A 14,133-nucleotide genomic window follows, 5' to 3' on the forward strand; every position below is an offset into this window, starting at 1 on the left:
GAAAGAATGAATTTAAGAAAGAAAGAACAATACAAAGCAAGCAAGAAAGAAAAAATTTAAGAAAGAAAGAACAATACAAAGCAAGCAAGAAAGAATGAATTTAAGAAAGAAAGAACAATACAAAGCAAGCAAGAAAGAAAGAATTTACGAAAGAAAGAACAATACAAAGCAAGCAAGAAAGAATGAATTTAAGAAAGAAAGAACAATACAAAGCAAGCAAGAAAGAAAAAATTTAAGAAAGAAAGAACAATACAAAGCAAGCAAGAAAGAATGAATTTAAGAAAGAAAGAACAATACAAAGCAAGCAAGAAAGAAAGAATTTACGAAAGAAAGAACAATACAAAGCAAGCAAGAAAGAATGAATTTAAGAAAGAAAGAACAATACAAAGCAAGCAAGAAAGAAAAAATTTAAGAAAGAAAGAACAATACAAAGCAAGCAAGAAAGAATGAATTTAAGAAAGAAAGAACAATACAAAGCAAGCAAGAAAGAAAGAATTTACGAAAGAAAGAACAATACAAAGCAAGCAAGAAAGAATGAATTTAAGAAAGAAAGAACAATACAAAGCAAGCAAGAAAGAAAGAATTTAAGAAAGAAAGAACAATACAAAGCAAGCAAGAAAGAATGAATTTAAGAAAGAAAGAACAATACAAAGCAAGCAAGAAAGAATGAATTTAAGAAAGAAAGAACAATACAAAGCAAGCAAGAAAGAATGAATTTAAGAAAGAAAGAACAATACAAAGCAAGCAAGAAAGAAAGAATTTACGAAAGAAAGAACAATACAAAGCAAGCAAACAAACAAAACAAGTCAAACAAACAAACACACACACAAGAAACAAACAAACAAACAAACAAACAATCACACAAACAGACAAGGTTGTTTATTCATCAAATCATATATCTGATAATATGTTCTACTAACCGTTCTCGTCAGTAATTAGGTCGGTTACCGTATTTGTTCCTTTATTCAGCCATATCTTGTACGTTTTCTTACTATTTTTTTACTTGTCTCATGTGAATTAAGAGCAAAGACAAATATTCATCAACTTCCTCTAACTAACAAGGATGAGACTACACTGGTCATCATATATCATTAACAACACGCTGCAACTTGCTGTCTGGCAAACCATAAATCAATAAAACAAGGATGGTATGTGACTGGAACGTTTTATTTCTGACAAAACGTTACATTCACCTAGCGGTCTGTTGAGTAGACAGACAGACAAATACTGAGGATACAGATAATATACTTATTAGTCTTGGAAATTTTTCAAGAAACTCGCTCAGAAGACACAGGCGAGGCAATCATTGGTAATTGTTTCAATAACATGCCATTTCGTGCGTTCGTTCGTGCGTGCGTGCGTGTCAGTGCGTGTGTGTGTATTTTTTGTTTGTGTGTGTGTGTGTGTGTGTGTGTGTGTGCGCGTGCGTGCACCGCCTTCGTTAGCTACGACTTCCAGTATCATTGGAGGCAGACGCAGAGCCACAGTGACAAGATCTAAGAAAGAAAGAAAATCAAGCGTTTCAAATACAAACAATAAGATAAAGCAAGACAAGTTCATTCTTTAATTTAATCAGTTCTGAGGTTAAGCAAAAATGCAACGCTCTGGGCGGCTGTGCAAGAGTTGACGTCAGAGGCTTTAGTTAACATCTACTCCTGCATACCGTCCCTCATCTTTCGCATCTGGTCCCCGCCCTAATAGAGAAGGACTTATCTCCTATGGCTATAAGAGTAGAGACCTTGTTCTTATATACATCGTTACGGGGAAAAAAAGAAAAAAGTAAATGAGTGAGATTTATGCAGATCCAATCTACTGGCACCGGAGAGAATAAGAAGTATTGGAATCAACAAATAACTTTACAACGAGAAGGAGAAGTTCATCACAGATTATCTGACAAACCAAAAGAAGGAGAAATTTATCACAGATTTTCTGACGGACAAGGAGAAGTAGATGTTTGTCACAATTCTCTGACGAACAAGAAGAAGGTTAAGTGAAACACAGACTTTCTGACAAACATGCGGAAGGAGAAGTTCATCGCAGATTCTCAGTCGAACGAGAAGAAGGACAAGTTTATCGCTGATTTTCTGACGAAGGAGAAGAAGGAAAAGTTTATCGCTGATTTTCTGACGAAGGAGAAGAAGGAAAAGTTTATCGCTGATTTTCTGACGAAGGAGAAGAAGGAAAAGTTTATCGCTGATTTTCTGACGAAGGAGAAGAAGGAAAAGTTTATCGCTGATTTTCTGACGAAGGAGAAGAAGAGGAAATTCATCACATATTTTTGTTCCAAGGAAATGAAGAAGTTCATTACAGATCTGCCCACGATTTTCAGTGTGATAAGAGCATCCTCCCACTTGAACACACATGGACAATCCACAGCCTGGCTGCTTCCTGTGCCGATTAGTCCATTTTTTGCTTAATTATTTCGGAAAATGACACTGGTATCAGTTACGAAATTATTTCATCAGAAAGTACCAACTCTGCACAAAAAGTAGGCAGGCATCTGTCAACTTTGATTGCTTCGAAAAACAACGCTGTGGCGACGGAAAGTTGGTGCCAGTAAACCAACCGGACAAATGAATAAACAATTAACACACGATTTGCAAACAGTTGAAGGGATACAAATCTGAAATGTATGTACTCTCGCAGGAAATGCCGTACTGTATTTTTTTGTTTTGTAGTCACTTTTTTGTTCCCTATGCATCTGTCAACTTTGATTGCTTCGAAAAACAACGCTGTGGCGGAAAGATGGTGTCAGTAGACCAACCCGACAAATGAATGAACAACACACGATTTGCGAGCAGTTGCAGAATGAAAATCTGAAATGTGATTACTCTCGCAAGAAATGTGGTACTGTATTAATGTTGTGTAAGTTACTTTTTTTTCTTTTTCTCGATATGTTGTAAAAGAAAATCGTATCTGTAAAGTTGATTTAAACAAACATAAACACATACATCCAGACAGGCAGACAGACAGACAGACAGACGGACAGGCAGGCATTAACTTACACACACACACACACACACACACACACACACACACACACACACACAGGCACACACATACACACACACACACACACACACGCGCGCGCACACACACATGCTTGCACAAGCGCCCATGACATGCATATTGTTATTTGTCTGTTTGACTATGTCGCGTTGTGGCTATAAGTTATGTATTTTTGTGTGCACGCCTATCAGAAAAAAAGTGGTAATAAATAAACCTTTCCTTTATATGATGTGACTTATTTGCATTATTTACTATTTCTTCTCTTATTCAAAGTGCAGTTGGAGTTGTTTCGGAAGTGGTGCAGTGGTGGGCGAGGGGGGGGGGGGGGGGGGTGAGAGGGCTGAGGGGATAATATAATTATTCGGTTGACGTGAGTACGAGTGGGAGTGTGCATGTAGTGGTGGTGGAAAGGGGAAAGGTGGTAGCGACAATTAGTAACACATTCATCAAACAAAATCATGTAATATGAGGGAGGAACATCAAATTTGTGCCCTGAAGCAATGGTGATCATGAAGCCAGTTCTGTTTACTCGAGTCAGAGACGAAAGAGTAAAAACGTCTTCCTTGTAGGATATGCATACGTGTGTTTGTTTGTTTGTGTTTCTGTCTGTTTGTGTTTTTGTTTGTTTGTTTGTCTGTTTGCTTGTTGCTGTTTTTGTTGTTGTTGTTGTTGTTCAGTGTTGGTGGTGGTGGAGGTGGTGGTGGTGGTGATGTTGTTGTGTGTGTGTGTGTGTGCGTGAGTGTCAGTCACTGTCTGTCTGTGTGTCAATGTGTGTTTGCGTGTGTCTGCGTGTGTGTCTGTACGTGATTTCCGTCAAATCACATCATACTCACTTTATTTTCACAAGAATGAGAAATTATAGTGGTGTTGCTAAAAACGACATGGTTATGCGCATTTAAATAATTATAATACATATACTAACTAATGAAATTATTAGTAAATAACATCACGTACTCTCATCGTTAAACCGTAGGATGTATGCACAAAACCACATTCAGTTCCATGTACGTGATGTTTTTTTGTCATTCGCAATCACTCCAGCCTTTTGAACTAGTCTTTTTTCATACAATGGCTGCGGTGTTTGATAGGCAGAGGCAAGGGGCAATATCAAATCCGTCAAACAGAATATTGTTAGTCTGAGAAGAAAATGATCATAAATGTTGCGGTGTCACGATTTTAGTGAATCTGTTTACTCCGGTCATTGACGAAAGAGTGACACCTAATACACATAACTGGACATTACGCGATTTGTCAGAAATGCATGCTCTGCATTCGCTGCATCATCAGTGTGACAGTATTAGAGGAAGTGATGGGACGATATGAGCAGTATATAAGGGGTAGGCTATTCCTTGACCATTCACAACTCACTGACTCTCACCTTCACAGGTCAACACTCCAGTGTCCAGCATCCAAAGGTAAGTAGTCTGTGTGTGTCTCTGGTTGGCTGTCTCTCTCTCTCTCTCTCTCTCTCTCTCTCTCTCTCTCTCTCTCTCTCTCTCTCTCTCTCTCTCTCTCTCTCTATCATTTGTTTAAGAAATCTAGTTTGTGTTGTGTTACTCCGATTAAAGCGTGGATATTACAACCATTTAGTTGAATGCAGATCGATATGTGCGCGTTTAATGCCAATATTGTGCAGTTTTACATCAGGTTAACATCTCTTACTTTCAGCCGCTTTTGCTGTGGAATTCACATAACCATGCAGGATAGGCAAAGAAACAAAAGTGACTACAGTGAAATAGTCTGCAAAACTCTCACTGGAATAAGTCTTAAATGTAATGATGTAATTTGCTCTGCTACCTCCTCAGTCTACAAACATTAAATCAAGAAAATGCACACATACATTATAGCATTTTTTTGCACCATTTACTTGTGTTGCAGTTCAACATGAACAGTCTTGCCGTCATCGTCCTGGTCGCTCTGGTGGCCGCCGCCTCTGCTTCTCCCGTCGGTCTGGGCTACGGACTGGGTGGTATGGGCTTGGGTGGCTACGGACTGGGCGGCATCGGCTTGGGCGGCTTGGGCGGCTTCGGACTGGGCGGCTTGGGCGGCTTCGGAATGGGCGGCTACGGACTGGGGGGCTTCGGACTGGGCGGCTACGGACTGGGCGGCCTTAGAATGGGATTCGGTGGAATCGGATACGGCAAGGGCCTCGGCATGGGTTTTGGCGGCGGATTCGGAAAATACTACGGTTGAGCTTTAACTTGTGCATATATAGGTAAGTAGAACGCTGAAAGAATGTTTCGAGCTCATACACTTTACATGTGTATGACTTCTGAGGTAATTATCGGTCGTTTTTTGTGTGTTTTACCTGTGACGATTTATGTGTGAGAAAAATATCTAGCTGTTTCTGTCTGTCAGTCACTCTGTCTCTGTCTCTCTGGCTCCGTCTGTACGTCTGATTCTTCCTGTAAGTTATCTATCTTTATACTTATTTGTATGTCTCACATGTGCGTGTTTGTATGGGTATATGTGCGTGTCTCCGTCTCTCTGTCTTTGTCTCTCTCCCTCTCTCTTTATCCTTCTCTCTCTCTCCATCCCCTCCTCACTGTCCTCCCTCTATCTTCTCTCTCTCTCTCGTTCTCTTTCTTCTATCTCTATCTCTTTCTATGGATATCTGTCTGCCCCTTCCCTCCACTTTCTCTCTATACCCTTCCTCTCTCTCTCCATCTCTGTCTCTTTCACTTCCCCGTATTTTAACACTAAAAAACCAAAACAAAACATGTGTCAATGTGTTCCATTGTTCGCACATCTGCAGGAATTATGATTTCTTTTGTTTCAGGTCCTGGGCTATTTTCCTCTTCTTCACTGTGATACTGTTTAACCCAAATGTCCCACGTTGGGTGCTGTCTGCAATAAAAATAAAATGAAAATGAAATATGATATGTATTCTATTTGTACTTGTTTCCACTGCTGTGAGAAAGACAGGGAGAGAGAGAGAGAGAGAGAGAGAGAGAGACAGAGAGAGAGAGAGAGAGAGAGAGAGAGAGAGAGAGAGAGAGAGAGAGAGAGAGAGAGAGAGAGAGAGAGAGAGAGAGAGAGAGAGAGAGAATCACAGTATGATTGTTCCTGTCCGTTTGGCTCTCTATTTGATTTTCGACTACGTGATATTCTGTCTGTCTGTCCATCTCTCCTATCTTTCGGTCTGCCTGTCTGTCTCTCTGTCTGACACACACACACACACACACACACACACACACACACACACACACACACACACACACACACACACACACACACACACACACACACGCACACACATACACACACAAACACACGCACAAACGAGTACAAATGTCTGTGTTGTGACTTCGCTTTTAAAGTACGTTGGCACAATTTACTGATTGGCACAAGTGAGCGATATCTGTATCAGTACATGAAAATTAAAGTTACGAGATGAAAGGATGAAACTTTTGCACTTACCAAACAAAGTTGATTAAATGTTGGTTACAATATATAATGTCCTATAAGCTATGTAGATTGTACATTATAAGCAGCCTCTGGACGTTTTAAGGGTGCTACCTATTGTTTCTTTGAGCCTTAAAACACATTGTTGTCATGAGTAGAAAAATGGCCTTGTTGTAAATATACAACTTGTCGCGAAAACACAGACATTTTTTTTTATAAATCCCACGAATGTAACCTCATACAATCAGAGTTGTAAAACTGAGAATAAACCTGAAGGTGTTTGAGAAAACCAGGGATGAGGAACTTGATACTTGTGGTGACGTTTATGCATCTGACCTTTACAAAAACAATCTTTATCTTAAGAGTAGAGTGTGAAGTAGAGGTTACATGCCGAGTCTCAGTGATTATCAAAAATAATGGTCGAAGTTTGCGGATCATGAAAAATGCGAGCTTCAGACCATTATTTTTGATAATCACTGAGACGAGGTATGTAACCACTTTATTCCTCCTTTCTTTAGTTATTAAAAAAAAAGAGGAGTTTTTGTGCGAAAATTTGATCGAATCATATTCCCCTGCGCAGGCGATCGATTAATGCGCGGTTGCATAGTTCCTCGCAAATCATTCAATTCTGTTAACACTTCTTGTCAGTTTCCATGTTTTGAACTAAAATCAAGTACACAGTTATGTTGTCATTCTGCTGTGGCGGTAAAGGCAGATAGTGTGTGTTCTGTTCATGTTTTGGTATCGCTCAGGAAATGTTCTTTCCTCGAATGTGACTAGCAGACGAAGTTTTACACCCGTGTTCCAACGTTAAAAACTGTATGAAGTTCAGTTTTCTGGTGCAAAATAGTGTATGAAACCGCTGCATGTTCTTTAAGTTGATTAAATGTTTGCAATTGATTGCGTGTGATCTGTTTATAAAATGAAATATTGTTGAAAACTGACCGTCGGATTGCAGTCTTGTCGATGCAGCCGAAATCTGGAAGGGGAACTACTCGTGTCGCTAGACAAAGTATGAGAGTTACTTTTCCTTGGAATCTTGCTAGCGATAAACGATTGTGCACTGCAGATCTGAATTCAGAAAACAACCAAACTCATGGATTTTATATTGAGATTCATGTGTTCAAGCCTGTAGTTGCTGGTTTAAAATGCGGTATGGTTGTATTGTTTGCTCCAGAAATGTATATTTTGTACATTAGAGTGTTTTGAACTTTTGAGTCACAAAAAGTAGATCCACAATGTGTACAGTCTCTACCCATGAGCTATCGAGGATTCAGGCCCGTTGTTGGGTAAGTGATTTTGGTTGTTGGGTAAGTTACCGAAAAATAACTAGCCCTACAAGTTTACAGAGAGAAAGAAACAGAGGGGGGAATAATTCAAGTTACTTCCCCTCCTTTTTGACGTCATTTGAATTATTTCTACAAGGAGTTACTTCCCTTACTTTAGAGCACAGGACTTGTGATCCTGGGGTCGCGGGTTCGAATCCGGGCCGGGATGGACACGGGTCATTCTCATGTGCAGACCCTGATATTGTATCCATGTCCCACTTCCGTGTTTACCACGGTGACACGTAAAAGACCTCGGTCATTCTGCCATAAGTGCAGATGGCTGATACCACCTAAACACGCATACACTTGTGTATCTCATCTAAAGTCGGGGTGAAATCGGGGAATAATGCCCCCAATAGCTTTGCCGTGAGGGCGTAAACCTTGAACTACTCTCTTGTGGGTACTTGTTTCTCTGCCAAGAGCTTATCGTCACCATGTGAACACAAAATGCATGCACGCCTGATCAAGTGGTTCCCAGGGTTTCATATCACAAAAACTGGTTGCATTTCTGAGAACAACACTAACAAACAATTTCAAATGAACAACACAATAAATTGACAATCTCACTTTTTGTTCATTTTTGTCTGTCAGGACGTAGGAGTTGGGTTGGGGCAGAAACAAATTTTGAGAAATCCGTATGATAAAACGTGATTTTCTTGTGGTTAGGATACTGAATATGATGAACCTATCTGTGCTCAATTGTGGCATTGATTTGACTTGGGGTTCTTGTGTTCGCACGCTTATACTCTAAGTTTATGATTTGTTCTAATTTTGTACGGCTTAAATGACAATGACGATCCCATTCCAGTGTTTTGGAGAAAATCTCATCCGACTTCTCCCAAAAAAATCATAAAAAAATGGTATGACCTCCCCTAGCTTTTCTTTTCAGGGATGTCTGCATATTGCTTGAAGGAACTTATGCACAATATTTTAAATGAATCTGACCCGAGATTTATATACACTAGTCTGTCCTTAAGTACTTGGTGGAACTTATGCCCTGAGTCATGAAATGCATGAAAGATAACATGTCTTATAGGCTATTCATGGATATTGTCCATTTCAGGGGAAACAAAACTACACTTTAAATGAGGTATAGTGAGGATGTGAAAACATTTTTGGACACCGATTACAACTATGGACTATTGTTATTGTTTAATTGTGTTGTGTATTCACTTTCTTCGTCTGTGCACGCGCGCGATTCAATGTGTGTGTGTGTGTGTGTGTGTGTGTGTGTGTGTGTGTGTGTGTGTGTGTGTGTGTGTGTGTGTGTGTGTAAGAGAGATAGAGAGAGAGTGTGTGTGTATGTGTGTGTATAAACATATATATATATATATGTGTGTGTGTGTGTATATATATGTGTGTGTGTATGTGTATTTGTGTGTGTGTGTGTGTGTGTGAGTGTGTGTGTGTGTGTGTGTGTGTGTGTGTGTGTGTGTGTGTGTGTTTGTTTCTTTTTCGCACGGACACAGGCCACTTGATTACAGCGTTCACTTCAATATTTGGATTTATTCAGTTGTTTCATAACAAACATACAACCATTTGTCGACTTTCGCAAAGCAAGTTCACGCAAATTCACGCTGCAAGGATCCTGAAACAGACAAACAAATATGCATTTAGATGGTTTTTTTTTATACACATGCAGGGTCAGCATATTCATATTCATATAAAACAAACATGATCTAATGATCAAACAAAATGACCAACTGGCAACATCGTGACTCTCTTGCTCACAAATCTCTCTCTCAAAGTTAAGGACACAGCAATATAAGAAGAGAGAGAAAGAGTTTATAGTTTATAAAGCTTTGAGTTTACACGTCTTTTGTATTGTAAAGAAAAAGTATTCGTGACGCTTGGAAATGCAATTGATGTCATGAGTCATATTTCAAATGTCTGTTTTTTTGTTGTGAAGTCAATTGTCTTGATACTTACTAAACCAGTATAAAACAGAAAGACCGACAGATAGAGGCAGGCAGAGCGGAAGGCTAGTCGGACAACCAGCCCGGTGTCACGATTTCATCTTTCGCCTGTGTACATATTTCCCCCTCGACATAATACTCAAGACTGAAATGTTGTTTCCTGGTAAAATTAAGAAGTGAAATTATTTATGGACGAAAAGCATGTCAGTTTCTTGCACGTGAAGAAAATTGGTGGTAAAATTTAATAGATTTCACCCCCAAAATCGAATTCTTCGAAAACGTGTACTGAGTGGTTACGTCCCTTGAGTAAGAAGGAAAACATTTTAGGATGAATCAAATTTCTAAGTTAAATAAAACAAATTGGTTGCACAAATTTGGCCCCATGAATGTAAGGTACACAAGGTCGCTCATCAGTACTATCGAAGGGTGTTTTTTTTGTTCAGTTTAGAGTTTATACTAGATCAACGAGGCCGCGGGCCGAGCCCGAAGCCGCGAAATATCAACACGGCGAAAGATGAAAACGTCACACCGGCAACCAACCTGCCAGCCAGAATTAGATACACAAACAGACATAGAGAGAGAGAAGAAAGAGGGAGGAAAGTGAGGGGATGGAGAGAGAGAGAAGGATAAAGAGAGAGGGGAAGAGACAAAGACAGAGAGACGGAGACACTCACATAATTATACCCATACAAACACGCACACGCACATACACACCACACACGCAGACACGCACTGACGCAGAGAGAGGGTAAATGAGAGTGAAACATATAATTATATAAGAATAAAGATAGATACAAACAGGGAGAACCAGACGTACAGACGGAGCCAGAGAAACAGAGACAGACAGACTGACATACAGAAACAGCTAGATATTTTCCTCACATATAAATCGTCACTGGTAAAACAAAACCCGACTGATAGTTACGAACACACAAATAAAACCTCAGAAGTCATACACATGACATGTAAAGTGTATCAACTCGAAACATTCTTTCAGCGTTCTTCTTACCTATATATGCACAAGGTAAAGCTCAACCGTAGTATTTTCCGAATCCGCCGCCAAAACCCATGCCGAGTCCCCTGCCGTATCCGATTCCACCGAATCCCATTCTAAGGCCGCCCAGTCCGTATCCGCCAAGTCCGAAGCCTCCCAGTCCGTAGCCGCCCATTCCGAAGCCGCCCAAGCCGCCCAGTCCAAAGCCACCCAAGCCACCCAAGCCAATACCGCCCAGTCCGTAGCCACCCAAGCCCAAACCGCCCAGTCCGTAGCCCAGACCGACGGGAGAAGCAGAGGCGGCGGCCACCAGAGCGACAAGAACGAAAACGGCAAGACTGTTCATGTTGAACTGCACAAGAGAGCGTAAACAAATTAAATGAGTACATAAGAAAATACATACATAGGAGGTAAATGAATAAGAATATCACACATAATTCAAATATCTCCTTTACTCTGCACCATTCCACACAATAAAGGCTTGACAACTTTTAAAGCTTAAAACAGTAACTGTATATTTTCTCTCGCAAACTTTGAAATACACAGATAACTTTAACATCGACACAGGAGCTGAAAATAGTAAAGGAATACTTTTTTTTAAATCAAACGCAGGAAAAACACGTACTTTCACCCTATTTTCGTATAAGATAAATATTATTAGTCCAGTTCGCTCATGTGTCTTTTCAGTTCTTCTGTTATGCTGTATTAGAATGCTTTCACGTAAGAACATTGATTTTAGATTTACAAGCCATTTCGTTGTGAGCAATTTTTTTTATATTCCATATGTTCGTCTTAGTTTTTGTTTGTTTGTGTTTTCTTTCTCCATTTTTGTCTCATTATTATTATTTCGTTGCACCAGATTAAAACGCCGATACAAAATATTGAATTGAAAATTGTTCTGAAAAGATTTTAAACCATTTTTTGTTACTTAAATGCATCAGATTAAAACATCAACACAGACTTTACACATTGAAGAAGTTCCGAAGTAAAGTACACGCTCACACGGACAAATGGACGCTTACTCACCTGTGATTTCAACGAAGAGTTGAGTGTTGAAGATGAGAAGATGATTGAAGCTGTGAATGCTCATCATTTTGCTCCTCTGCTTATATACACAATTTTCCTTAGTTACTTCCTCGTGCATTGCGCATCATCTGACGCAACTGATGAGAGAGGAACATGTCCTACAAGGTAAGAATTGAGCAAGATGATGTCACATGATTCAGTACGACCCTTTAAAGGAGATATTTCTTACGCTATGCATCGCTCTAATCGAGGGTAAAAGGGGAGAGGGAAAGGAACAGAGAAAGATAAGAGAGAGAGAGAGAGAGATAGAGAGAGAGAGAGAGAGAGAGAGAGAGAGAGAGAGAGAGAGAGAGAGAGAGAGAGAGAGAGAGAGAGAGAGAGAGAGAGAGAGAGAGAGAGAGAGAAGATCAGACACATTTGTATTATCGAGGGTAATAGGTAAGCAAGAACATATGCTTTTTTTCCATCCAGCCCTTGCCGTAAGATAGGGTCAACTATAACAGACAAATATAATCAAAGAACTATCAAAGCAAACTTTACATACCATAACTGTACATGCAGATAAAAATATGAAAACACACTTCACAGCATTTTGATTAAATTGTCAGAAAGTTAAAATGAATTGAGGAACACATTCATCACATTTTATTTTGCGTTATGTGTGACATGTAATGTTCTTTGAAGCTGTGTGTGTTTGCTTTATGTTTAAGACAAATTGGCAGTGCTAGTGAGTTCCACAGGACCTGAAAAAAGAAGGCGAAGCTTGATTTGAAAAGGTCAATACGTGGAGTCAGTGTTATGATTTTCAATCTGTTCTGGTTCAAAATAAAATTATCATGTAATGTCTTTGGTGCATTTCCTGACGTTACTTTGTGCATCATAACACCTTTATTATATGTAACCGAGTGCCGTAACACTACGATCACCTCGGGAGGCGAAGTGCATTCAAACAGGATTTAAAATGTTAGGGCTATTTTCTTAACCCTATAAAAACTGTTATGCAAACCCCAAGGTTTCCATGAGCATACAGACAATCGGAAACCACCAAACCCCATCACAAACAGAATTCCACAATCCAGAGGTCTTGACTTTAAAGGCCAACAACTCGGTGCAGAGTCTGCTGTGAAAGGAGCGGTAGCCTCCCCTGTCACAATCGCCCCCGTTTGAATGAACTTCGTCCGGAAGTTCCGAACCGGGGGACCACTGTCCATCCCAAGTTCGCAGAATGGGAACAGCACGAAAATGTTCAGTGGTCATATTATGCCATTACCTGAACATATCATGCCAAGTCCCATCCCTGCTCGCAAGCGCCAGATGTAACCGAGTGCCGAAACACTACGATCACCTCGGGAGGCGAAGTGCAATCAAACAGGATTGAAAATGTTAGGGCTAATTTCTTAACCCTATAAAAACTGTTATGCAAACCCGAAGGTTTCCATGAACATACAGACAATCGGAAACCACCAGACCCCATCACAAACAGAATTCCACAATCCAGAGGTGTTGACTTAAAGGCCAACAACTCGGGTGCAGAGTCTGCTGTGAAAGGAGCGGTAGCCTCCCCTGTCACATATACATTACTCTTTTTTTGCAATGGTAATACTTACACATTTTTACAATCAGATGCAAATGGAATATGTGAATTTTTAACATAATTAGCTTATCTGCTCTTCTGTAGAGACTAGTTAAAGGTTTTAATACATCAGCACTTGCACAATCCCATACAGTGGATGCATAGTCAACATATGACAAAATGTGATTGTGAAAAAAATCTTTCGCGAGTGAATTTTCAAGAAGTTTTTAATTTTTGATAACTTATCCAGATATATTCAATGTGGTCAGTCCATGACAAATTATTATCAATCATTACACCAATGACTTTATGGTTGGCCACTTCTTCCTATAGTTGATTTTTAATATAAAGGAGCGGAATGCTCGATGAAAGATTTTGTCAATTCTGTTGTGTGGTTATGAGCATCTATTTTGTTTTGATATGGTTAAGCGACATACAGTTAAACTCTGACCAATTCAGTAGTGCATTAATGCTTTCTCGGAGTGTTTTGGACAGACATGCAATCTAAGGACTGGTAACCAGAATGCAGAAAGGGGGGGGGAGGGAGAGAGAGAGAGAGAGAGAGAGAGAGAGAGAGAGAGAGAGACAGACAGACAGACAGACAGACAGACAGACACAGACAGAGAAAGAGAGAGACAGAGACAGAGGGAGAGACAGAGACAGACAGAGATAGAGGGAGAGAGAGAGAAAGAGAGAGAGAAAGAGAGAGAGAGAGAGAGAGAGAGAGAGAGAGAGAGAGAGAGAGAGAGAGAGAAAGAGAGAGAGAGAGAGAGAGAGAGAGAGAAAGAGAGAGAGAGAGAGAGAGAGAGAGAGAGAGAGAGAGAGAGAAAGAGAGAGGGAGAAAGAGAAAGGGAGAGCAGGGGAGCAATACACAGTCATACA

General features: G+C 40.0%; 2 protein-coding genes across 2 annotated transcripts; one reads left to right on the forward strand and one right to left on the reverse strand.

The window, feature by feature from the left end:
* The first annotated feature begins 4,373 nt into the window (after positions 1–4,373).
* On the forward strand, positions 4,374–5,220 carry LOC138963373 (acanthoscurrin-2-like). Its single transcript, XM_070335383.1, has 2 exons — positions 4,374–4,424; positions 4,888–5,220. Exon 2 carries the CDS (start codon positions 4,894–4,896, stop codon positions 5,200–5,202), a length of 309 nt encoding a protein of 102 aa, XP_070191484.1. The 5' UTR covers positions 4,374–4,424; positions 4,888–4,893; the 3' UTR covers positions 5,203–5,220.
* A 5,452-nt stretch (positions 5,221–10,672) lies between these two features.
* LOC138963639 (acanthoscurrin-2-like) lies at positions 10,673–11,717 on the reverse strand. The gene is made up of 2 exons (XM_070335520.1): positions 11,679–11,717; positions 10,673–11,004 (listed from the first exon to the last, which is right to left on the reverse strand). The coding sequence occupies exon 2, from the start codon at positions 10,996–10,998 to the stop codon at positions 10,690–10,692; it is 309 nt and encodes a 102-aa protein (XP_070191621.1). The 5' UTR covers positions 10,999–11,004; positions 11,679–11,717; the 3' UTR covers positions 10,673–10,689.
* Positions 11,718–14,133: the final 2,416 nt, after the last annotated feature.

The sequence above is a fragment of the Littorina saxatilis genome, linkage group LG1 (assembly GCF_037325665.1).
Source record: "Littorina saxatilis isolate snail1 linkage group LG1, US_GU_Lsax_2.0, whole genome shotgun sequence".
Lineage (NCBI taxonomy): Eukaryota > Metazoa > Mollusca > Gastropoda > Littorinimorpha > Littorinidae > Littorina > Littorina saxatilis.

Bases quoted from the DNA above. Each gene is read 5' to 3' on its own strand.
- LOC138963639 (XM_070335520.1), bottom strand. From the start codon at position 10,998: ATGAACAGTCTTGCCGTTTTCGTTCTTGTCGCTCTGGTGGCCGCCGCC.
- LOC138963373 (XM_070335383.1), top strand. From the start codon at position 4,894: ATGAACAGTCTTGCCGTCATCGTCCTGGTCGCTCTGGTGGCCGCCGCC.